This window comes from Diadema setosum, chromosome 18, assembly GCF_964275005.1.
Source record: "Diadema setosum chromosome 18, eeDiaSeto1, whole genome shotgun sequence".
Lineage (NCBI taxonomy): Eukaryota > Metazoa > Echinodermata > Echinoidea > Diadematoida > Diadematidae > Diadema > Diadema setosum.
The window spans coordinates 20,497,883-20,525,268 of NC_092702.1; the positions used below are offsets into that span (position 1 = coordinate 20,497,883).

The following is a 27,386-nucleotide window of genomic DNA, read 5'->3' on the forward strand; positions in this document are numbered from 1 at the left end:
TCTGAGTCGGCAGCTGTGAACATGTGGCTTTAATAGTCAAAAAAGATTCTGGGTTGTTGATGAATCATGAGAGTGTAGACAACAACAAGAGGTTTTTGCTCTGACTTAAATAGTTAAAGAAGAATGAAAATCAAGACTTTTACCCCACTGATTATGTTGAGGGTGGGGTAAAACGCATTTCAGTTAAAAAACCAGTTATTTTAGGTCCTCAGAAGTGGCGATATACAGTATCAAAAGTGTAACATGTCGTCTGCTGGTGCATCACACTGGAGGTCGCCATTTTGACAGCCGAATTCACGCACCCCTGCGAAGGTGTGACTTTTTTGCGGAATACTGCAAAAGGAAGTTTCCGGATGTGCGCGACTGTATGCAATGCAATACACACATAAAGTAAATAGAAAGCGGAAGCAGACAGCCGACACGTACGATGGTCTACTGCCATGCATTCGGCTGCCAGAATGTCTCCGGCAGGGGCCTTGGCAAAACTTTTCACACGATTCCAAACAAGGAAAAAAATCCTGAATTATTCAGCAAGTGGGCTGCTGCAATTAAAGTCGAAAAATTTCTAAATGCAAAATATAAATGGAGTCGACACGACGTAATTTGTTGTGACCACTTCGTGGAAAGTGATTGGGAGCTCGACATCATGAGAGCAAAGCTGATGGGGTCGAAGGAGAGAAAGAAGTTAAAAGAAAGCGCTGTCCTGTCAGTTTTTAAGCACAGATCATCTACAGCTTCACGAGAATCAACATTGACACGTATTTCTTCGTTGGAATTGAAAAGAGTTAGTGAATTAATGAATATTTTGCATTATTTGATTACTTTTTCTTCAGCCCCTGTCCGACTGAAATCACGTTGTCTTGTTGTTGCACTGTTGGTTAGATTAGTCTTGAGTGCGCAGCAGCCCCCTTTTGACTATCATGATGTGTTCACGATCTTGCAAGTGCATGCATGATTTCGGACACGACGTAAGCCTGACAATTGAGTATACATATCTTACTCAGATCAGAAGGCAAGTATGGATGATGTGACTGTGTGGTCTGGTCTGTAACGTGACACTTGGGGCTTGTACATTTCCATACAGTGCATTCACGTGTCCCTGAACTGAGAGCAGAAATTGTTTGTTGCTGGAGTATGATGTCCCCTCCTGTGACCAACTGCTCCTCTTAACAATGCTTCCCTCTTCCTCCTTGAGCAATAAGGCACATCTCACAACGGTGTCAGAGGTATACCTGAAGATGTGGAATAAAAATGTTTTACACACAATCAGATCAGCAAGCTGCCACACAATAGCACACTTGCATCTGGAATCACTTCCAGCTTTAACTTTGTATGTTCCTCCCAATATCTTGCTCATTATAGGCCAGCCAGTCCCTTCTCCTGTCTTAGTTCTTGTCCTTAAATCCTTTCCAGATCTCTCTTCTTTGATCATCATTTTCCTTTTTATGCCATGTCTTGATGCGCTTGCATGAGTGATGCATTGGATGAATGCTCTTCTTCTTTTCTTTTCTTTTTTTTTCTGGTGAAATTTCACCATCTGTACTCTCAGCTAACTCTGCTTGGATTGCTTGGCTGTGGATGTGGTCTTCCATTGGGTCACCTTTGGGAAGTCAGCTTGTAGTTTGGATTGCTGGACTTTGGAAGTGGTCTACTGATGGGTCACCTTCTCAGGGGTCTTGGCTACTGTAGTCTTGATTGCTGGGATGTGGATGCGATTGTACTGGTAGCACACCCCAGAGGTCTTAGCCACCATAGCTTGGATGGCTGGGATTTGGAAGTGGTCTCCTGATGGGTCACCCCTTCGGGGTCGTAGCTACTGTAGCGTAGATGGCCAGAACTGGTAGTGCACCCCCAGAAGTCTTGGCTCCTGTAGCTTGGATTGCTTGGACTTGCATGTTGTCTACTGGTGGGTCACCCTCTGAGGTCATAGCTGCGGTAGCTTAGATGGCTGGAACTCGGATCTCTGAACTGCTAGTGAGTTACTCTTTTGGGTATTGGCTGTTATAGCTTGGATGGCTGGGATATGCATGTCATTTACTGTTGTGTCACTGGGAGGATCTTAGCTACTGTAGCTTGCATAGCTTAGAATTCAGTGCAATTCAATTCAATTCAATTCAGTTCAATTCAATTCAAATTTATTTCACATCTCTTGAACATCAATGACATCAAAAATTATGACTATATACAAACAAGGGCAATGACAGACAGATAAACAAGAAACTATTACCCACTAAAATACAGCAGATGTAGGGGACCAGCAAAGGCCCCTGACCTTTCAAGTCTAGTTCCCAGTAAAAGTACATTTATATTAAAATCAAAACTTACATAAATACAAAAATACAAAAATACTTTATAACAGATTTTGGACATGAGATTACAGTAATGTGAAATATTACATTGTAGACTTACAACATATGATCAAATAAATATAAAATGCATTACAGACTTATTACATATAAAACAGGCTATTGATTACCTATACTAATGTCTTGTTATACTCGACAGGCTTTGTAAATATTGTTTTGTGATTTGTTTAATAGGTAAAAACCATGAATAAACTTTTTCTGTTTCAGAAATTAAAATATTCAAACAGAACTTAAATAATCAAACAGAAATAGAATATTCAAAACCATAATATCTTTACTGCAGACAAGAAACCTGGTATCATCACCAAATGAAAACACAGAATAGTGCATACATATCACATATCATTTATATAAAATAGGAACGGTGCAAGAACGAATGTTTAGAGTAGCACCTACTGAGATACTTTCATAATGCAATAAGAATAATCTATACACATGTATTGCTGCTGATTACTTGAAAATAACTTTGAAACCATTGCAGTGCACTTGTCCCTATTCCATTATAGTGTAATTAATCTGTTAAAATGAAATGATCAACACAGTCAAATGCTTTAGATGAACCTAACAGCCTAACAGCATAAGCCTATCAGCAGCAGAGTCCTGCTGCTGATTCTTTTTGTTCCATTAAGCTTTTGCAATTCTTTTTTTTTTCTAAAAGCCATCAGTGCATGACTAGTACTGTGACCTAAAACTGAATTGTTTATAAGACAAAATGTTGTGTTTATCATAAAACAAAGTCAATTTATCATAAACTATTTTCTCTAAAACTTCTGAAATAGAAGAAATTGAAACTGGCCTGTAATTGTTTAGTATTTTATTATTATTTTATCATTTTCTATTGCAACACCACTTTTCAAAATAGGCACAACTCGGGCAGTTTTCATCTGCACTTAGAAAGACTGCCTCCCCAAGTGAAGATTAAAGTTATTTCACAAACAATAAGCAACAGGGTGTATAAAACATTTGAAAACCTTTGCACTGATTTCATTATATAACCAGCTGACTTCTTGGTATCAAATTTTAAAACAATATCAATTATATCTGATTCAACAATTTGAATAAAGATCATTATGTCTCAAACATTAAAGTGTAAAAAGTTTTCATATGATATACTCGGATACTATTTCACATTATCATGATTTCTTTACCAACCCAACTGAAAAACAAATAAATATTACAAATTTAATTCCTATTATCTATGATCCTATCAACACCTGTAAAAGAAATTATTTGATATAGGAAGATACTTTTTTTTCATATTTTGGATTTTTTTTTTTTACTCTTACCAACATAACTGAGAAACAAATTAGAAATATTACAGATCTCAATCTCATCATCTATAATCCTGTCATCATACTGAATTTCACTCAACTTGATGTGGTCTACTGTACCATTAATCTACTCTGTAGGATATTACCTGCTGTAGCTCGGATGGCTTGGATTTGGGCCATTCTTTGTGAAAACTAAATTGATATAAGCATTGTGAAACTCACTGTTGTTTGTGTCCACAGAATTCTTAGTAACAATAACCATTAATTCCATAGTGGCAATATCTTTGTCTGTATGACAGACATCCATGTATGTAAAATAAATACATGGTAAATTCTGCTTGATGTAATTATGCAAGAAACATTTGGAAGAAAAACTGTATAATTTTTGTATAATACGTTAAAGGCATAGTTTACCATTTGCAGATGAAACAAAAACCCAGCATTAGTGCTTTAAACTAGTTCTAAAATGCGAGTTAGGGATAGAAACAACCACTGTAAAAAACTGAATCTGTATAATCGATGTTAAGTATTTTTAAATACACAAAATGTGAACAATAGTTATAATAAGAATACTTCCATATTAAACTGTCTACAGTTACGGTTTATTGAGAAAAATACTGATATCTCCGTATATTTTAGGCTTTATTGCAAAACTTTTATTTGGTAGGTTGTTTTGTGATACAACAGACCTACACATATGCATCAAATGTGATATCTTGAATATTTTTGAAATCACTGCTCCCGAAGGTAAACTGGACCTTTAAATATCAAAATTAAAACACAGAAATACTTCTTGTGTGTTCCTTCAAATACATTGATATGATATACATGTACAATGAAACAGGTTTTCTCTTGGCTGAGACTAATGAGGTGCTTTGATAATTTCTTCATTTTTTTGTGAGTTCTCTATAGCGTCTATTTAGAAATTCAAGGGTTTCGACAAGCTGACATCACAGTATAAACTTAGCATCAGAGTATAAATCGTCCAAACTAAATTTTTAATGATTAACCTGAATTTAATTGATTATTCTTATATCCATCTTCTCAAGAACATGTAATATTAGTTTTTTAACAGATATGTGAAATGGATCATATGAAATGAAATTATTGAGTTGCTTTTCAGGGATATACTGGAAATGCTGCTCAGAGTAATATTTGAGAGGAAACCCTGATTTTCTAAATTAAGAAACCATTTGTTTCATCATTGTTTGTATTACATTACATATAAATGCCTCTAAAACAGCTGTTAGCAGTGGTACAAAGGATGATTAGTACCCTCTGATTTATTCAAAGTAATAATGAAAGTACACCATGATTAGGAAATTGTGAATCACACTTTTGTGCAGATTATTTTATTCTTATATAGCCAGACCTTCAACTTGTCTATTAATTATACAAGATTTATGGGCAGTGAAATACAACTTAAAGCACAATTAAACAAATTTCCTATCTCAAGAGATATTTTTGATGTGCTGTTACACCTCTGTCAGTTTGTTTGCTTCTTGAAAGGTTAGATACTGAAAAATTCAAAGTTATGTCAGAAATTAAACTATAACTTTCCATATCCTATCAAATTATTTGAAATGAAAATGCAGTAGCTAATTCAATTGTTGTTTAACTATCAAGGAAACATTTCAGTATATATTTATTCATCTGTTTTGTTTTATTTATATCACATTGCAGGGTTTGTATGTTCAGTTTTGTAAAAGTGTACTTTCCAAAGGCACCCTGCAGTAATAACAAACATGATTCTACATGAAAATACAAAATACATAACAGTTCTAGGTAACATTGTATACTACAAACATGGAGAGTGGATTAATGGTAAATATGTACACAGACAATATTGTAGAGACATGGATGTAGCACTGTTACAAATCAGTTGAATCAATATATCGTTGGTGGGGTGACAAAACCTCGTATCTCAAAAATCACGAATTTTCAGGAGAGGGAAAAAACATTCCTGTTTCAACAAATTACGTGCTGTGATAACGTTCTTTCTTTATAAAAGTGGAATATTTCTTATTTTTCAAATGTCATTATTGAAATATCATAAAATGGTTATTTTGATTTTTGAAATTGAGTTACGAGGTTTTGACTTTTATCGAAATTGAGATACGAGTTTTTTACCTTTTATTCAAATTGAGATACGAGCTCTTAGTTTCAACTCTGAATGAGTTACGAGGATTTTGCTGAGTCGTTGTTATGATAATCGATGTTCATGGTGATTATGAAGATTATTGCAATCTTGTCAACATTCTAATATCAATTTTCTCCTTTACACGGTTCATCGGTAACTTCAAAACAGAACCATCGTTCACACGCCCATCTCCCAAAACAGACATTGACGGCTCTTATCCATAGTGAAAAAAAAACATTGTAGATTAAATTAATGATTGCATTAATGATTATTGCTAAGACAAAACAAATGAGATATTCACAATTTATCATTTAAATCGCCAGATGAATTTTATTTCATTCAATTCAATCAAAAATCCAAGCAACGCATTCCCAACATATCAAAATGGATTTAAGAATTCTTGAAAATTCATAGTCTTAGAACATCGATTCAATGTTAAATAGAATCTGAAATTTATAGTAATTGAATTAATTTAAATTCAATGCATTTTATTGTTCAGGGGGGTGTCTCATCAAAGTTTGTTGTCGCTGACAAGTTGTCTTTCACTGACGGTTACTATAGTAACTGTCAGTGACCAGTATTTTCTGCCAATCAAAATGAAGGATTTCACTAAAATTGTCAGTGATGACAACTTGTCAGCACCGACAAACTTAGATGAAACACCCCCGATATATTCCTGTTCTTCCAAGAAGGTATCAAAGTGATCAGCAAAAACATGATCATTTTTGGAGTCACAAATTTGCTTACAGAATCACACCGACTGTGATCACAACAACAGAGTTTGCCTAATGTATCGGCAAACTGTACATCACTTTATGAATGAAATGCAGAATCATTGTCTATGCTTGTTCTATGTCATTGAGTTTGAGACGGTTGTCCGGCATCATTATCAGAAGAGGAACTATCCCCATCACTGCTTCTACGTCTGGTGCATAATCTTCGTCAGATAATCATGTGTCGAGATCTGCATCTGCAGCTTCTGAACTTGTGTCTTCTGAAACTGAAATAGATATACCATTCACCTAAAGGTTTATCCGTGTATTTTTTTTTTTGGGGGGGGGGGGCGGCGATTCACATGCTACAGCATCGGGACAGGGTATATTGTTTATACCTAGCTAAATAGTTTGTGTTATGTTTTTAAGTCGTCTAGGCAAGGCCAGCAGTAGTGCCCAAGTTTAAATGCATGTATGTCAATGTCGTTTGACATTGGATTTCTTTTATACAAATGTAGTTGCCGAGCAACTGTTGATCAAGGCTGAATTAGGAACACATCAGCAGGTACGGGGGGGGGGGGGGTGTGTGAATCCACTGGAAAAATATGTATATTTACTGATAATTGTTCTGGAATACTTGCTCGCTATAATAAAAGGCGCTATGAATGACGAAAATATGCGTGAGAGAGAGAGAGACACTTATTTTGAAACATCAGCAAGTTTTCACTGAGTCTCCTCTGCAACAGTTCGTTTAGGGAAAAAACAATTATTTTTTCAAGATTTATTTGATTTTTAAATAAAGATGAGTAAAAATGCGGGACATTTTTGCACCATAAAGGTTTCTACTATCTGCTGAGCGATACTTGTATGGGAATACCATAGCTGGTAGTTCACTGTTCTAATGTAGGTTTTTGTGTATCATTTGTTAAAAGATGTGTACCTTTTGTGTCTTCATTTATAGCAGGATAAGTGTTTGACTGTCTGTTATCACTCTCGAGAGTTCCGTCACCAATGTTTTGATCTTGACCTTCTCCAGCCTGTCGCAAATGACCTTATCCAGCCTGTCGCAAATCTGCATCTGAAAATCACAATCACATGAATTACAGCTTCAAGTTGCATGTACATAGTGTATACATTTTTCTTTCACAAAACACTTTACGTTGTGACTAAATTAAATTTATGCTTTTAATTAAACCAATCTTCTGACCCTCTGTCTTACCAAGAAGAGGCCCATTCAACGGAATTCAAGATTAGTTCGCCTACCATGCCATGGTGGCCAAATAACAAAGGCCAGTGCTCAACATTCTGATTCATGAAGGCAGTGAATGGATAATTATGTGACACAAATCTGAATTTTCCCTCTCAACAGCTATTCTTGGTAAAAAATTTTATGTCATGTATTTTAAAATGCAATGGGGAAGGAATCGAGTATAAAGATGAATACCCGTAGAAATATCGACAAATGCTTCTTTAATAGACAGTTGGACTCGAATGATAAGGTTAAAAATGCCATGCCTCTGAATGTTGAACACTGACACGGATGTCGTCCAACAGCCGCACATTATTGTGGTTTTTTTTTTTTTCATTTAGTCATCATGAATATTATTTTGTTAGACACACAGGGGCATTGTTTATAGTTATATTTTTTTCTTTAATTTTAGAAGACCTGTTCATCACAGGCGAATGTGGATGGAAAGCATCCATAATTAAAAACAACATGTATAACAAAAATGCCCCCTTCTAATAAAAGTTAACCAGAGCAAAATTAAAATTATTAAGGTATTTAAAGTTTAAGTCAAAACAACCACACATGCAATAACTTTTAAAAACTTCAAATATCTCAGTATGAAATAGTGAAACTAAGTAGGAGGGGTAGGGAGGTTGTAGAATATGACTTGACTTCAGTGCCTGTACATGTATCTATTAAAAAGACATTATACATCCCCTCAATTTTAGTTTTCCACATTAAATGGAACTTCTCTTAGATAAAAGAGACTGTACACACAAAGGACTAAAGGGGGAAATATGATCTATTGATATTTCTAAATAATATGTAAGACAGTAGTGCTAAGTATTAAATAGACAAATTGAATAAATTTCTAGAGAAACAGTACCCGGGGAAAATAGCTCTGGAAGATGAAAATGCGGCTCGTGTAAGTTTTCATTGAGTGGAAAAAAGTCTTTTGAAAAGAGAAGTGAATTTTCCCCCAGCCTGCTACTGCTAGGAAAGTAAACTTAATGTGGAGTATTGAACGAAGAGTATTTCGATGCAGTTTCGATCTGGATGTTTGCCATGTGAAAGCATCTTGATAATGTATACATTAAAACGTTTCACATTGAATTGCTGAAATTTTGCAGAGTTTGAAGTTAAATCATTACCAATTTGTGTTTGCCATTCAGCAAATATTATTCATTACACACCCGTGGCTGTTTATTTGTGTTGGTACTTTGCCAAAATAGTGATCTATTTTCAAATTCATGTTCCCCTATTCCCAACAGCTTTGTTGTGTATCCGTATTTCATCTTCATTGCGATAGTACAATATTTTAATGCACAATTTCAAAGTGAATTGACCTACTGTCAGTATTCCTGCTTACCTTTAAAAAGGAAAAAACAAAGACAGAATCATCTATTCACATTATTTTTTTTCTACTTTCCATTGTTCCAATTCTTACCAAATGTTGACCTCCCTTGAATAATGTCAAGGAACACCTCTTGGGCCTTCAAATCACGGGCGTCATCATCGGAGTCCTCCCAGTAGTCCTGTTGTGATTCTTCTGTGTCCATTGGAATGATTGGTTCCTGGGTTCTTTCGACTTTAGCTTGTTCATTTTCTTGACTTTTTTGTCTGTTTCTTACTAAGCTCAAGAATTTGCCACCCTCGCGTGAGTTTATGCATTTTCCTGCAAGTGAATAAATGGAATAGGTTGTCAAAATGAAGCATAGAAAACAAGGAAAGGGCATCCCATCCCCCCTACCCGGCACCTTGGCTCTTCCCCCCCCCCCCAAAAAAAAAAAAAATAATAATAATGAATACATAAAAAAATAAAGGATAAACAAATACATAAATGTTGATGGAAGAATTAGGGTAAATTTCCAAATGTTCGGTAAATTTATAAACTCGGAAAGAAAACCGACCACAATTTTGTCAGATCTTACCGATTTTATTTTGTCATTTCTTATTTCTCAATTTTTCATATGGGGATTTGGCCGTCCATTATTTTTGTCCAAGTACTAAAAACACACATAACGTTAAAGCATTACTAAAAATTATTCTATGTAGAACAGATTTCGGCAATTATATAGTCAACCATTATCCCCTCCTTCCCCCCCCCCCCCCCACTTCCGCGAGGTATTCAGGGCAGATGGAGTCTGGACAGAACTTTGATTAACGGATCCAAAAGTAATGCGTGCACCCCCCCCCCCCCCACCAAAACAAATACAACATTACAGATCTAACTAGTATTAATGATAATGATAAAAGCGGTCCCGTGCACGTAAAAGTTATGAATGTAGACCTTCCTGAATGTTACGTTTAACCCGTCATCGTCTAACTTTAGACCAAAATATGGTCTGGTGCTTGTCACAGTGGGTAGATCAAAATGCGGTCTAGTACAACCATTATCAGTACGATGTGCTCAATTTCTGAATCTAACCGAATTATTTTATGCAAAAAAAAAGTTATTTAGACCTAGAGTCTATCACTAAATTAAAATAGTGTACCCAAAGTGATAGTGAAATTAATCTATAAATGTCAGAGTACCGGTACTCTGCAAATATAGATCTAGACTAATAAAAGTAATATAAATTGACATTAGAATGATTACAAAGATTACATAGTCATAGAAAATACAAAGTCAAAGATGAACTCTATGCTGGCAAGATAATTAATGTATGATAGTCTAGCTTTATTACACATGCAGCTAGGACCGATAAGCTTGAAACGATCAGCTTAGAAAGGTCTAGATTTACATGCTACTTAAGTTCTACGCCTTACTTAATAACTTAGGCTTAGCTAAACCGATATTTAATAATAACATGAGCTTCATGTACGAAAATATGCTAAAAGATAGCTAACCCTAACAGGGAAGACGTACAGGCCATACTTGGAACTCTTTGTCTTGGCACGTACCTGTATGCCAAAGATTGGAAGATCTACTAACTTACATAGACTAAGTTTGACCTTATACTACATGTAGTTTTAGAATAATTCAAGTTAGATTTACATTTAGATCTAGTTAGATCTGACTGTTAGGTCTCTATATTAAACTAACGATCAACGCCCTAATAAAGCATCAAATTGCCTAATTTTACTGTAAGTTAGACTAGACCTACTAAAACCAAATTAAGTTCTGAGTCATGACATCTGCACTCTCTAATTTCTAACAAGGTTTTGACCAGTCTGACATAAAGTTCAAGTTCAACTCTCCCCGAACATGAAAACTAAATTAGGAACACTCATGACTCAAAACACTCACACACACACACACACACACGCACAGAGCGACACACCGATCACAGTTAATTTACTCTCACAGCCTACACAGGCAGAACTAACTTTGCCTACCTTCATGAATAATAACAAAAAGTTAAATCTAATTTCAGAATTTTATAATGATATTTTACAATGATACAGTCTCTAATTAGAAGTTCCGCTAAACTCCCTTACATAATTAATTATGAAACGCAGTACCGGTATAAGAAAAGTAATTTAAGATTTGGTAGTTTTTTGGTACCTTGGTTCGTGATGGCTGTTGCGTCTTCCTTCCTATAAACTGTTCAATGGGAGAGCACAGAAGTCGATATAACATCGACTTCCAATTCCATAAAATGATAAATAAGAAAGCGTGCGCAAAAATATTTCGCGCTAAATGTATGAGATACGCGTTTTGTCAATGCGCATTTTTGGAATCACGGCAAGTAATAATATCGCGTAACTCGAATCAACGAAATTTGCAATTGAGATACGAGGTATTATCAGCGCATTTTTGCATTTCCTATTTGCATAAACCTTGTAACCCAATATGGGTCGAAGTTGGTGTGGAGATACGAGGTTTTGTTAGAACAGATTTGGAGACATAGGGGGAAGGAATTGCGTATCTTATGTTACGAGGTTTTGTCAGTGCAGCTTCGACGTGGGTTAAAATTACGAGGTTTAATTTCAAGGCGTTTTTTGAAAAAACAAAGGCAGAATGGCGTTCCATAGGTTTATCAGATGGTGCGGTAGGCCATTAGGTACAAAATTATGCAAAAAACTCAAAATCTAAAAAAATTGAGATACGAGGTTTTGTCACCCCACCGACGATATAAGGCTCTGCATAGTTTCTTAAATCTGTAAAGGGATGTACGTATTAGAGCATTTGCAGGGAGTGCATTAAACAAACTGGCTATGACATTTGCAGTAATTGCTAAAACAAATATATTTAGTTTGATATTGATACTTTAAATGGTAAATTAATCTGATCAATTTGTTATCTATTTCTTTACTCTTCATATTATGAAAAAAAATTACTTTGTTTCACTCCGTGGTTATGCATAATCCATTATCAGTATTGAGTCTTAGTCATGCCTTGAATAGACCCTTGAGCAGTAGATGTAGTAGTAGCAGCAATACTTCTACTACCAAGTACACCAAATCAAGGCCTACTTTCTTCCAAAATGAGTCCACATCTAACTGAGATCATGAAAAACAAGCAAGCCTAAATTTAGAGCTACTTCTACTGCAGAGTCATACAGCAATAGACTCAACTTGATCTCTGTCATCACAAATTCAATGTAGATCCAAACTCAGCTATTGAAAGACTAAAAAAAAGATAATGATAATAGACTAAAGAATATAGATAGTAAAGCTCACAAAGGATTTCAATTTTAAACTGCCAAGCAAGGTTAGTGTGAAGCTAGATTAGGTTTTTGCAATACTTGATTAATTTGATATGGGAAGGCTTAAGCTCATTTTTTATCTGCAACATTGTTTAAAGGGGCATTCCAGACGATTTTCATAATTTCACATCATGTAGTACATAAATCAACAGATCCACGTATAGACTTGTGGAATTTATTGTGGCCCTTGAGCAGAGAAACCAATAATCTGAAAATCTTAAACAAATTACACTGAACAGTGTTGATGACATATGAGCCTCACATATTTCAGAAATGTAGCAATGTAATTCCATTACAATACCACTTGCTTAACAAGTTCACCTGTGTAGAATCTATGCATACCTTCTTCTTTTGTTCTGCTTCCTTGAGCCCCAACTCATGCATTCTTATGGTGAGGCTACCATGTCATCATCCTTGTTCATTGCGATTTGTTATAGATTTTGAAAACATTATTATTCCTCATCCCAGTCACTAAGTCCACTTAATCTATGATTAACTTCCAAATAAACTTCAAGTCCGTTTTGTCAAGAGACCCAGAGTTGAAATCAACCCCAACTTCCTCCCAAATCAACATCAAAGTTTTCTCAACCGCTCCAAATCCATGATAACTTTACAGTTGATAAGATATTAACTCTAAGTAGAGACAGTCTAGGTAGACTCAATTTTAAGGCAATTTACAGAAGAAAGATGACTGTCACACTTTCCTAGTCTAGCTGGGGTGTTGTCACAAATGTTTGTGTGTTAACTGCTCACTTTCTCTAACATTTAGTTGCATTTCTTTCATGTAATTATGGTCTTTTCCTTGCATGAAATTCACGATCGGCACGCATTGCTTTACGTGACTGCTGCACGCAAACACCCTAGACAGCAGTCTCAATCCCAGCCTGCGCGCCCGGCGCCTCGGCCCGCCCGCCCGCCAATCAAGCCATCGCCAGCAAGGGCAATTAAGTAACTGAGTAAATGGAACCGCATCTGTGTGCAATGCATATCTTGCCACAGAACCCATATGCGAGGAAACCAGTATTTTCTGACGTGCGTAGGCCTACGTAGAGCTAGTCGTCAATAGATACTAATTAAGAGTTCAGTAGGCCTATACAGAAAATAAAGAGTTTAATTCTGTAGCACCGAGCACTAAAACGGGGCCCAGATAATGCAGATACATAGACATCATTATTAAGATTTACTCATGATGATATATTTTTGCTTCATCTTTCATTAAGATTGAGGGGGGAAAAGTCAGCAGGCTGTTGCTAAAAAAGAGAGAAGATAATACACTTTATTCTAATAGAACATTACAAGCAACGTTAAAGCGGGGGGGGGGGGGGGGATATTCTAAAATCATGATGATAGAGTTAAGTAATTCATGCTAGGCATTTAGGAAAAGTTGTAGAATATACTTTTGATAAAGATCTGTAAGGTGATTGCCTTTTAGCTCCCCCCCCCCAATATTACCCTGACAAACTCTTACAGTCTAGTAAATATACAATTCTGTTTTTATAATTTAATGCAATAATTGAAGTCATTGTGAATGGTATCTTATTTTCTTAAGTGTGTTTGAATATTTTGATGTAGGTAATTGTATATTCTGTGAATATGATATTTGCATTCAAGCTTTCTTTGTGTTGGATTTTGTTTTGGATGTACTGTTCATCATTTCCTTTAAATGTGCAATTCCTTATAGCTTGTTGATATGAAAAAAAAAAAATCTTCTGGCAGAGTAATTGCATTCAGACACCATGGAAATAACCAGTAGAAGGAATCAAACCGATTGTCATGTTCTTTCAAGCCCAGCACATTCAATAGCAAATGCCAAGTATCACTGGATATCACATCCATACAAAAAGCCATAGACAACTTGACGTTAATGAAGTTGCTCTAGATATGCCCCTCCCCCCCCCCCCCCCCCCGCACCTTATTGTTTATGGCTTCAAGGACATCATGTTGTTGTCTCCAAGCTAATTTGATCATAGAAATGTTCATGGAAGTCATTAAATTCAAACTCTCCATAACACTGAGTTAACACTTGCTTGTGCAGAGGAGCTAGTAAACAATGGTAACTGAGGAGCAAGGACACCCTTTGCTGACCCGGGGAGACTGTAAACTTTATTGTGGTCACTGTTCATTTACATATGAAGGTTCTTCCTTGGAGAATCTAATATCATGCATCAGATCTCAGTATGTAGTCAAATGCTCATGTATTGTGGGATAGGTTCACCTTGGCAAGGTGCATGTATACTGTACATGCATTTATCATATATTCAGTTCCTGTCAAACTGCTTTTGAATATTGCATGCCCAATCTCCCCCTTCTCTTCTTTTCTCTCCATGTCTCTTGTTTCATAACATGTGAGGAGTGTGCTGAAGCATGTGTTGCTTGAAGGTTTATGCTGAAGTGATAGGCCTCATTCTTTGAGGTTACCCATATTTTTACCTTGCTATAAATGCCAATGACCAAAGATCTCGAATTTGAATTTTGAATTAGTTCATTTCCATAATGATCGTGGCGTATCATTACCTGAGATGTTGGTGTCAGTGACCACAGATTATGAATTGAATTCTGAATTTGAATCTATTTCCATAATAATGATACAAATATTTCATAAAATCCTAGCAGAACTGAGAAAAACAACAAGAGTTACAGTATTGTTATAAAGAGGACATGCAGCAAACAAAGCCAGTATCTGAGAATTATCATTTTCCCTTGTGTGGTTGTCAGCGTTTAAAGATCTTTAATTGAATTTGTTTCTGTGATGATGATGGCAAACATTACATAGGATCCCAACAATGCTGACAGTAACAACAAGAGTTACGGTATTGTAATACCAAGGGCATGCAATAAAAAACAAAACAAAACAAAAAACAAACAACAACAACAATGCAGACATACACATACACGCCATACTTTTTAATCAGTATCTGATATTTCATGTCCTTTTTCCTTTTTTTTGTGGTTGTCAGTGACCAAAGATTATGGATTTAGTTTTGAATTTGAATCTATTCTCTTAATAATGATAATCATCAAGTGAAACCCATCACAACACTGACAGAAATAACAAATGTTATACTGTTATAGTAATACATTATTTTCATCTAATCACCAGATTTATTTCACTCAATCTGCACCAAATGCCCCTTTTTGTGTACATGTAGTTTGTGTCAATCTAAAATTCCAGAAGATAAGAAGGATCACACCATGTTGGAAGGTTATCAAACCCAAAAGGGATTTTTATTTTTATTTTTTATTTTTATTTTTTTTTTGGGGGGGGGGGGGCTAGGAATGTACCAGGTAATCAGGACTGATTGTATGTCTAGCAGTATTTTGAAAGAAGGGAGTTCCCCCCTCATGTGTTGATATCTCAGCCGATGAACGGCTGTGACTTATAAACTTGTAATGCCACATGTGTGACCATATTGGTCATATAAGGAGTGATGTCATGAGGATGCTAATTCCTTTCACCCTCAACCTCCCCCCCTATCCCCTTTCCTCCCTTTTCCCAATCAATCTGATGTGATTGATCTGGTTGCTGTAAGATGTTTAGAAATCAATACCCCTGCCGAGCCCACAGTGAATTGCTCAAGTACCAGGTGTGGAAACTGTCTTTCTTTTTTTCCTCTCCCTCTCTCCTATTCATTTCTGAGGAGATTGAGGAATATGGAAAGACCTGCTAGGGTGCATGCAGCCTCTGCAAAGCAAAGATTATTCATTTAAGGGGCAAGTTCACCTTAATGTAGATCAAGATTGAGAAAATACAGCAATACCAGTATACACATGAGTGATAGTTTGACGGAAATCCGCAAAGCAAAGTTTATTCATTTAAGGGGCAAGTTCACCTTAATATACATCAGGATTGAGAGAATGCAGCAATATCAGTATACACATGAGTGATAGTTTAAGAAATATTGGACAGTCTGTTCAAAGTTACAAATTTTTGTAAGTTTTAGTGCCACCTTCACTGGATGAGAAGACTACTACAGCTTGTGATGTCACATGCATACGATCAGATAAAGATTCAGCATATTTTCACCTTTTCACATAATAAAATAGCATTTTACTTGCCTCTTTCAAAAGGCAGAGGGAATGACATTACCCATAACATACATCAGTAACAAGTTGAGGGACTGTGTGCTTTTTTCATAAAATGAAACTTTGTGAAATTCTGTTTTAATTTTCCCTCTGTTGTTTTACATATGTGTGAAATCATGAACTGTAGTGGACTTCTCATCTACAACTTGTAGCAGTGACTGTGCAGAAACTTTAAAAATTCATAACTTTTGAATGGATTGTCTGATTTCCTCAAACTTTCACTGATATGTTGTATTGCTGCATTCACTCAATCTACATTTATATTAATGAGAACTTGTCCTTTAACCCTTTGCCTCCAACCATTCTCAGATTGACGTACAGTTGTATTGATAATGTACAATGTTGTTGTGGGGCTGCATGCCATGGCTATTTCATGGCTGTCCATTACTCAGATGGTCATTGTACATCAAAGCTTGTGTAAACTTCAATGCCCCCACCCCGCCCCACCACCACCACCATCACCTCCCTGCATTTGTCATGTGTGGGAGATTGATGTTCATACATGTAGTTAACCCATTCCATACTGAATTCTGAAATGTTCATAGATTTAGTACACAGGCCACCAGGTTCCTGTATAGAATGGGTTAAGTCAGACAACAGGGTCACAGGAAGTTTATCTTTAGAGCATCCAGAACTATTTAAGCTAAAATGCCTGTCTGAGTAGTGTGTCTGACAAAATTGGTAAAGGAAGCGTTTAACCTAGACTTGCCACTTTTGCATAAGATGCATTTTCCCTGAATAAATTCTGTGTGTTTCCTAACTCCTGTGCAGCAAAATGTAAATGGGCAAAAATTTACCTGCCACATTCAACATCTCTGCCTTGTTGTAGATAGAGAGCTTAGATTCTGTAAATACTCTAAATAGTTGTGCTTTGTTTCAACCAAATGACTTTTGTTTTGTAAGGATTGTAACATATCAGTATAGGAGCCAATAATCCATTGAAAGCAGAACCCCCCCCCCCCCCTTCTCTCGTTTCCTCTTGATTTCACTTCATATCTCGTTTGGAAACACATATACATTTATCATATGTCAAGTTCCCAAGGATAGGATTGAAAATTATTAATGAATGGCTTACCTGTTGCTTTTGAATATGCCAACTGTGACAGAAAATGAGCATAGCTCTCCAGTAGCTTTGCCAGTCTCACCATAAGACATCACAGAGTAATGCTTAGTATGAAGGACTGCAGTGAGTTATTTACTCTCTGACTTACTTACTCTCTTCTTTACTTTTTTTTTTTGGCATACAATAGATGCCACTGGTACTTTGCGCATGAAAAAAAAAAGCGTTAATATTATCAGTTATGAATATTCATGAATAAGAAATACACACATGTGGTTTTAAAGTGCTTAGAAAATTGTATCTCCATTGAATGCAAGTATCCACGCAAGTATCCATTTCCAATATGTTTGCTTGTTGTTTGTTCTTTGACTGGTGCACACATTTGTCTGACTTCATATTGATGTCGATGTTTATAAACTAATACACAACAGGATTAACAACAAAAGAGGCATTTGGAAGCTTATTCATCAACAAGGAAGAAAATAAAAAGTTGAGTGACTTACCAAACTTGGGTAATTTTGCAACTTTTCAAATTTGACCTTACCCCACATATCAAAGCACTAATCTAATCTAAAGCTATAATCATAACAAATAGGATATCACATTAAGGAAAATTGAACAATATTTCTGTTGTTACCAAGCATGCATCAATTATTACTGAGATAAAGAGAGCAATCATTCATCAAACTCAGATTTCCAAACTTTTTTGAGTAGTTTATATATCTATCTATCTACCTACATGTGTGTTCATTTATTTATTCATTTATTTATAAACTCTTTATTCTTTTTTTTTTTCATCTCTAAAGATACTTGCACATATGTAGCAAGGGACAGGTAATATCAATCCAGATAGAAATACCATAGTGAAGGGATAAATCACAGAGTTTTGCTGGGATGGCAGTAATTTACAATCTGCTCTATGGTTTTTATATGAAGCCATAATTATACTGCCTTCACAGCCAAACTTGGAATGACATGCTGACCCCATAAATTATGTGGAGTTTCTGGGGCAGAAATGATAAATTCTTCCAAACCTCTCTAAGTTGATCTTTTTGGAATCAACTCCTGATCTTTCACTGATTCACATGCATATCTAATTGACACACTTTCGTTTTTGTACTTCATTTTAATACAGAAATGACACTTCAATTTAATTTGAAATATGTTGATGAAATCCGTAAATCCGTTTTAAGGCATGATATCTTTAGATAGAACATTTTGTTCTGCATTAGACATTCATGAGAAGGGAAAAAATATGTGTAGATCTGTCTTCTGACCTACAAAACAATTAAGCAAATGATATCTTGTCAAGAAAAGATGACAGTAATGACATTAGTTTAATGAAGTAACAATATTTTTAATGGAATTCTAGAAGCATGATTTTCTTAAATAACTTAATGTCTTGTCTTAACAAGGGTGATCACATTCTGTGTCATATGATAACTGCTGAGATGATAACTAAGGTAGGTAGGAATATTCTTGAGTAAAGGTAAAACGTATGGCTTGACAGAACATGAAGCAAAGTGATGGTGGATTATGAATATTATGTAAGAGAAGTCTGAACTGGGCAGTGTGTATGGAGCAAATAAAGAGGATAAAAACAGACAGCTAAGCACTAAACCGTCAGAATGTTCTGTCCTGTTATGTGTGAATTCTTGATTTTTGTTGAGCCCACCGGAGGTGCGGGGAGACTAAGGGATCGCTTGCGGCGTCTGTCGTCTGTCCGTAACGCTACAAAACCTTGAATAACTCTCTACTGAGGACTTTAGGGCCGTTCTCCACAAAAGGGCACCAACAGGGTTGGACAAACTATAAAATTTCGACATTAAAAAAGTCGTGAAACTCATTTGAATTCAGAAACTTTAATACTTTGAGAACACATAACAACCAACGGGTGATTTTTGACACCAACACATTTTTCAAGAAATAGCATTGAACTTGAACACATTTTTTCATAGTTTTTACCACCCGTCAGATACGTTACCATTAGGCTTTAGACAAGAAAATGGCTGTGGAAGTATCCTCTGTGGACCATTAATGTAAATATCTATTTCAATGTAAACGTAACTAATATGCGCACATGATTAAAAAGTAATTCTTGAACTTTGATCGGTCCAGATGTAAAAAACGATTGACGTTTGAAGCCTGTAAGTCAAAATCAGCTCAAAAATATATATATTTTTTCGTAGAAAATACACAACCATAAATTGCAATTAATATCTCTAATACACTTTGATCTTATATTGCTTTGAAACAGTAATGAAAATCATACATAAGTACTGAAATTATCAAAGAAAGCTAATTGCAAACAAACTTTACAGCAGATTTTATACATTTTGAATCACAAGGAAAGAGAAAAATGGTAACGTATCTGACATACTTCGATTCCACAAAATTTCGTTACTGTGATTTCTATCTCAAGATGACGATAAACTCAATCTTGCATTATATCTTACACCCAAATGAATTTTCAACCTTGAACATTCATATTTATAACCCTAGTTAATATAGTCTTAACACTGCTCAGTAATACAAAGTCATATATTCTTCAATAGCATTATAACAATGTGTATGCATTAAACAAAATCAACGCAATAACATGCATGTTCTGTTTGAAATGTGTGACTGAAATTTGATTTAAAATGTATAATAGTCCATTCCCTTCTATTAACTCATTGATTAGATATCTGACATTATTAAGGGGGAACAATATCATCAAATTCATGCATACCTATACGAGTGCAAAGAAGATATATACGGTAATGTCGATATGGTAACGTATCTGACAGACATCTATACCATACGAAATTTTGTTACTGTGACTTATAAAGTAACATGATGATAAACTCACCCTTGCATATTGTCTTACATCAAAATGTCATAGCCACCTAGAACATAATAACCCCGGATAATCTATTTGACATAGTTCTGTTAGTAAAATTATTAGTTGATAACATACACAAACAAAGTTATCTCGAAACGTAATTTTAATTCTGTTTCAAATATAATGACCGAAACTTTTGATTTCTAATAGACAATGTACAGCCTATTATGTAGCTCTGTCCCTCTGTTAACTCATAATTAGATATGCAACATCATTCATTTTGTAACAACATGATGAAATTGATTAGCTCCGAGTGTACAGACAAAATATATAACTTCCAACGTATAAAGGTAACGTATTTGACTGCTGACAGTTTAATCTTATAAATACAATGTTATTTCACTTGGGCCACTTGTGTTTCGGCTCTGCTCCTAACAAAAAGACCCAACAGAACTTTCTAAAATAGTATAAAAGATTTCATTTTCAGCAAGTAGTCATGTTGCGTATAGGTGTCAGAAGCTTTGTATAATGTATTAATGTATTTCCACATGTCCTGTCATGAAATTTGTTTTAAAAAGAAGCCACGGAGCAATACTTAAGGTAATGGTGGTAATAACGTAACCGACACAACTCTCAAGTAAAACTTCTTTGCATTAACACATCTGATTCATCATCTACTCAAATATTTTGGTATATTTATTAAAGCTTACACTATATTGACGTATTCCACATTTTCATATTTTTGTACATTCATAGAGAGCCAAGACAAAACAACTAGATTAAGGAATCGTAAATATTCTCCTTCCACGTACATCAGTTGACAATTAACATTACGTTGTCCCTGTACAATAATGTGGCAAGTATTTAAGGAAAAATCCGGGTCAAAAATTAATATGATTAAAGAACGAAGAGGAACAAAAAAATACATACCGAGTAACAAGTAGAGAAGATAATATATTATATTTCTAAATTTCACATTTTCAGAAAACATTTCTTGACCAGTCTTTATGAATATTCTAATGAGCAAGTCGTTGATGTCATCCGCTCATAATTTGTCATTATATGTTATACATGATATTTTGGAAATTCTTACTTTTTTTTGCAGAATACAGGCAAAAACCATACGCTTGTATTAAGATATGTCATACATTCTGGATTAATAGAAGGAAAGCTTTATCCTGTATGATATCTGATATATGACATTTTGAGGATGTCTGAAAATAAAATGTGTAGAAAAATGTGAGGAGATTACGTCATTAATTTGTTCATTTCAAAAAAGAAATGTTTTCCGAAAAAAAAAATGAAATTTAAACACGTCATTATTTTCCTTTTTCCTGAGTCGACATGTCGTGATCAGAAACAGGAACGCGATATTGGATTTGTCTTTTCCGCTCCTTTGCTAGAAACGTGGGGTCAATCTTTTTCTTTCTCTCTCTGTGGGCCTTCTGTATACCTCAGCAAGCGTTTTACCCATGTCTTTTCCTTTCTAAAATACACGAGAGACAGACAGAGAGGGAAAATATCAGCATGGGAGTTTTATAATCAATGTACATTGTTTAATAATAAATAGTATATATATATATATATATATATATATATATATATTCTTATATTATATAGCCGTCGTGTACGTAAGAACAGGACATTATCATCCAATAAGATTCGTTACGAGTCGGGTAAGATACGTTACCGTGCCATTGCTGGGTAATATTCTAACATACATGCGAGCTATCACAACACATGAAACAATATCATGCATACGCAATATGTATAACTGTTCCATCAACATTAAATAACTCGTAAATGTGTCATTGTGAGTAGTCATATAGATAAATATTCAAAAATGAAAATTCTTACCAACCACGTAGCTGGGACGAATAACAAACGGCGAGAAGCCTTATATACATCTCCCTCAGACTCTCCGTACTAAATGTAATGCAACATCACGCTCAAAGTGGCCGCCATGCTTTGAAGAGCGGAGAACCATTTACAAAATTAAAGAATGAGCGCAAAGAGCGTTTCGCCTAGTTGATGCACTTTGCACAGATATATTTATATATACATATCTGTGACTTTATGCGGTAACGTATATGACGGTAACGTATTTGACGGTAACGTATTTGACGGCCTTAATGGTCAACCTTATGTTTTCACGAAATAACAACCTTTTCTTTCATAACTCCCGTGTATGAATACAAGCAATGTATGGTGCTTTAAAGAAAAATGCATTATAACTTTGTCAACAAAATATTTTTTCTGTAATAGAGCAAAGTTTCAGTAACGTATCTTATTTTCGCTTATCGTAACATACACAATTGCAAACTTTGTGTCTGAATATATTTATTATTATAGAGTTTCAGAATACACTGTTTATATTTATATAATCTTGAAATGGACTTCATTCACTACACCGAAATACATACCACTGCTTTATTGTCTTCATATTTTTTACGGCGTCATACAAAAAGTAACGTATCTTACGGAGATTTGGAGACACCTTCGCTAAGATCGCAGAAAAAAATATACCAATATTTTTTCGCTAAGCATTATGCTTTTTTATTTAGGCACTGAAGGCACTATAAATTAGTGAGCAAAACATAAAGTTCTGATATTACAGTAAAGAGCGGGAGCGTGAAATATAATCACAGAGTTCGCTGGAGACATGGGTAAAATCAACATATACATATGTCATGCTGTCGAATATAATTTTTTCATGAGGTGCTGTGACCTGAATTGATTTTAATTTTACTCATTATATTCTCTAGTATAAATAAAAGTTAAAAAAATGGTTTCCTGATGAAAAAGTCGTGCTTTATGGCCTAGAGAAGGGCGGAGACACAAAAATGCCCTTTGGCGCCACTTTTCGGAGAATGGCCCTTTAATTTCAATCAAACTTGGAGGGAAGAGTGGTTATTCAAAGTTACACATTTTTCCAAACATGAAGGTTACCACAAGGTCAAAGAGCACAGACAGGGGTCAACAAACTTTTAGGGCCCAATATTAAGTTTTTACGGCGCGTTTCGATTATGACTCATAACTCTTGATGTATATGTCCGTTTGTTATCAAACTTGGATGGTACATGTAGATGTCCCTTGGGGAGTTGAAGGTCATCACAAGGTCAAAGGTCACAGACAGGGTCAACAAACTTTTAGGGCTCAGTGATAATTTTTTACGGTGCGTTTCAATCATGGCTCATAACTTTTCATCCATATGTCCAATTGTGACCAAACTTGGCTGGTAAATGTCCCCTGGGGAGCTGAAGGTCATCACACGGTCAAAGGTCATAGGTGGGGTCAATGAACTTCTGAGATTTAGGAAAACATTTATTTCTTCTACGCGAATGGGTCAGACACATTTTGGCACTTGCCTTGTCTGTAGTCAAATGTGACCAAGATAAAGAAGGCAGCATGGTTATGCTGTGCTAATCATTTTCACCTGATTCTGCACTCATTCTTGTTGGTTCCTTCAGTTGAAGAAAGAGTAGATTGCTAATTCAAGGCATTTGAGTGCATAATTTCCATACAATGTTCAAGTTGGCTTGATGGTGTGGAGTCACACCGCAAGAATGGCAGGGGTTTCATTCAGACTTTCTTAAAAGATTACATTTATATTGGCAGATGTGATGATGTTATTATATCACAAATCTTCCATTGAAAGGTGATGACACTGGTGGCACCTTCACATTAGCTCTTTTTCATTTTTACAATTCAATTCATAGTTCTGTGATAATATTAGTTGCAAGATAATCAACCAAAAAACAGACAAGGTGTTTTTGTATCTTTTCTTGTTTGCTTCATTTTAACCTAATGAATTGAAGACATGACATGGCTATACTAGTGAAAACTGTTAAATTCACTTGCAAGGGAGTAGGTATGAGAAGAAACAGAGATGTTAAGATTGGAGAGCAACTACAGACATGAGATTTTTTGGCCATCAGGAGATAAGCATTTTTAACCCTTTGAGGGTTGCTACAACATGCAATGCCCATAGACACTTGCCTGAATACTCGGGACTTATCTTCAACGGGTTATGCTTTATATCAGGCGATCTGATGCATACTAAATATAATATTTTGGCTCATTCTGATTAAAAAAAAATATGTATTGTCACAGAGTGGAACTTTTTTTGTATAGTTGAAAATTAGTTGTTTTTTATATTTGGTTTGTTTGTTTGTGTGTGTGTGTGTGCGTATGTGTGTGTTTTAAGAAAATGCTTATCAGGCTTATCAGGTGTGTGAGGGTGAAAAGGACCCCTGAGGCATATAAGTCTCATGCCTGATGCTTGAGACCTGACAGATCTGTAGAAAGTTCTGCATAATCCTGGCAAATCAAGTATGGTTGTGTGAATAAAATTTCCATTTCATTAATCAATGGTGACTGCATTTAATTAAGTAAAAAGTCATAGAATATAATCCACCCACAAAATGACATGTTTTAAGTTTATACAGAATTTTTTTACTCAACACCTTTTTCATATATATATATATATATATTTTTTTTTTTTTGGGGGGGGGGGGGGGCTGGGGACTTGAAACAAATGTAAGTCAGGATATTTCAAAGTGTAACTACTTGCCCAGAATGGCATTGAGCAAATTTCTTTACAGGTGAAAGAGAGATGTTCACATACTAAAATGTTGGGGGAGGGGGTGGGTTGAAGGTAATGGTGATACACATATTATCATGATTACTATATATCATTATTGTAATTGGGAAAAATAGAAAAGATCACATATCACTGTAATACAACATGACTAAGAGCATCATCACAGCAAAGGAAAACACTTCATTTCTGTTTAAAAAGAAAGGTTTATGTGAGAAGCCAGATAAAAAAAAAGAAGCCTTTCTTTTCAAAATCACTTCTGCATTGTCTTCTGGAAGCAATTCTTGAAATTGACCATTTCAAATTTTACGCACAAACATTTATATCATATTACAGTTATTGGACATGTGACATGTTTCCTTGGCATCTAGTTGTAACAGGGCATGTATCATATGGCACAAACTGTTACTTATGCCCACTCCTTGCCCATACCTCATGACTAATTCAAAGTGCTGGTGTGTTTTTGCCATAATTTGCCTCCCTGGAGTCATTGCCTCCCCCTCATTCCCTTGCTGGCCTTGACTTGGGCCTCTTTGTGGAGTGTAAATGGATTTTGACGAGCTCCCTCATCATCATCTTCAATTAAGCAGAGACCAAGTTCAAACAAGCTTTTGAAATCACCATGAGTTTGAAGTCCAGTCGTGTCTCTCCTCTGTATATTGGATCTTTCCCTACATTCGGAATAATTGTGAAGCGACAGATGTAATGCTGTTTTTCGCAAAAGTTTAAGACATGAAACTAATCAGCCATCAAATTGCACACACATTCCATTATTAAGTATCAGTAAGCCTTGCCAGTGTTCATCATCAATTTAACTTTTTTTCTTTTTTGTCTTTTTTTTTTTTACAGCAAGTGCCTTTTTTCATACTTGTGTGTGTGTTTGCGAATTCTTATTTTTGCAGAACTAGTTACATCATAAACATCTTCTACTGGATGATCTTTCCGTGAAATTGAGTCCTTATCTTTCACTGAATCACATGCATAACATGCAGACATATGCTGCTCATGCTGCTCCTTAAATGTGTCACTCAAAAAATGAGATGTTTCTGAAGTCATTAAAAACTACTCAAGTTATAATCTGTGGCTAGCACATTTCATGACATTACTTTAAAAAAAAAAGAGAGGAAATTATCACCCAATTTTTAAATCAGAAATGAAAGTGATTTTGTGTCATCTTTAAGACCCAATGGCAGATTAGCTTGCCTTCTACATGGGCACGCAACTGGTCAATTCACAGACCAATGATTGGAAGTATGCATGGAATATATATTGAGCTTTGCTGACGTAGGATGGCTCTCTCCACGAGAGACTGGTAAGTCTCTTTCTGGAAATCCAATCATTGAGCTCCCCCTATTTTTTAATGGGTCATCAAAAGTCAAAAAGGAGTCTGCTTTATTGCATTATCAAGCAATGATTGTGGCTAAATAATGTCTGCATGGTCTGGATAGTAGGTTGTTTCATCATCATCCTGATGTTTTACAGATAAATTTTGACTCGAACTGCTTTGAAAACAAAATATTTATGCATTCATTTTTTTTGTGTGTACCTTTTTTTTTCTAGGTTTAAAAAATTATGTGAAACAGCCATTGGTCAACTGTGTATATTGCCATTTTCTCAGGATGTTGGCTATGCATTGCCATCAATTTTCATGCCTTTATCAGCATTTTCCTGTAGTACAGACACACTGAAGTACTGGAGTTGCCTATGAGATAGATTATTGCTGATTTTATCAACAATGGTGGCATATGTACTGACTTTTTTTCACTTCGACACATTCTTCGTCATATGTTAGCATATGCAAGAAAAAAAAATGTTTGTCTTCCTACTCTCATTTCAGACTGTTGAACCACTAGTAGTAGTCAATGAAGTTTCATTTTCACTTTATAGGCCAAAAAGTGTAATCTATCCAATAGAATATGGGTCTTAATTTGAGTGTGAGGAGGATGAACTCTGAGAAATTGTTACAGAGTGAATTAATGTTAAGGAATGCACTCATTGTTATTGGTTAATTGCTGAATTGCTTGAAGTTTAGTCCAGGGATGAAATTTTACAGAAATTGAAAAGGCTTTCAATGTGATATGTACAAGGTATATAGTCTTTAAACTTCAAGGAAAGAGTTTCTTTTGAAAGATCATCCACTACCACGGGCAGATTATTTACATAAACTACAGTTTGAATTGCTCATAGCATTATGTCATGATTTCTATATCAAAATATTCAAAAGCACAAAAATCCAGCCATAATATCTTTTTCATCCACTACTCTATAGGATACTTTACACAAAATGGAGAGTGATCATCAGAACCTGAAGCTCATAGGTTCAAACCTCCAATCACAACTTGATGGTGTATATCGAATGGTGAGTTTACCCACACATTTCAAATAACAAAGTCAAGGTAGTATGCTTCAAGGATTAATTGTGAGCCTTTCAAGGACAAACACATACTTC

General features: G+C 35.4%; 1 protein-coding gene across 1 annotated transcript in view; it reads left to right on the forward strand.

Moving 5' to 3' along the window:
- The window catches only part of LOC140241387 (uncharacterized), a 79,340-nt gene that overhangs the window by 44,596 nt on the left and 7,358 nt on the right, over nucleotides 1-27,386 (forward strand). Inside the window, exon 11 of the mRNA XM_072321118.1 lies at nucleotides 27,207-27,296. Coding sequence (XP_072177219.1) covers nucleotides 27,207-27,296 — 90 coding nt within the window. The remainder of the gene's footprint in view (nucleotides 1-27,206; nucleotides 27,297-27,386) is intronic.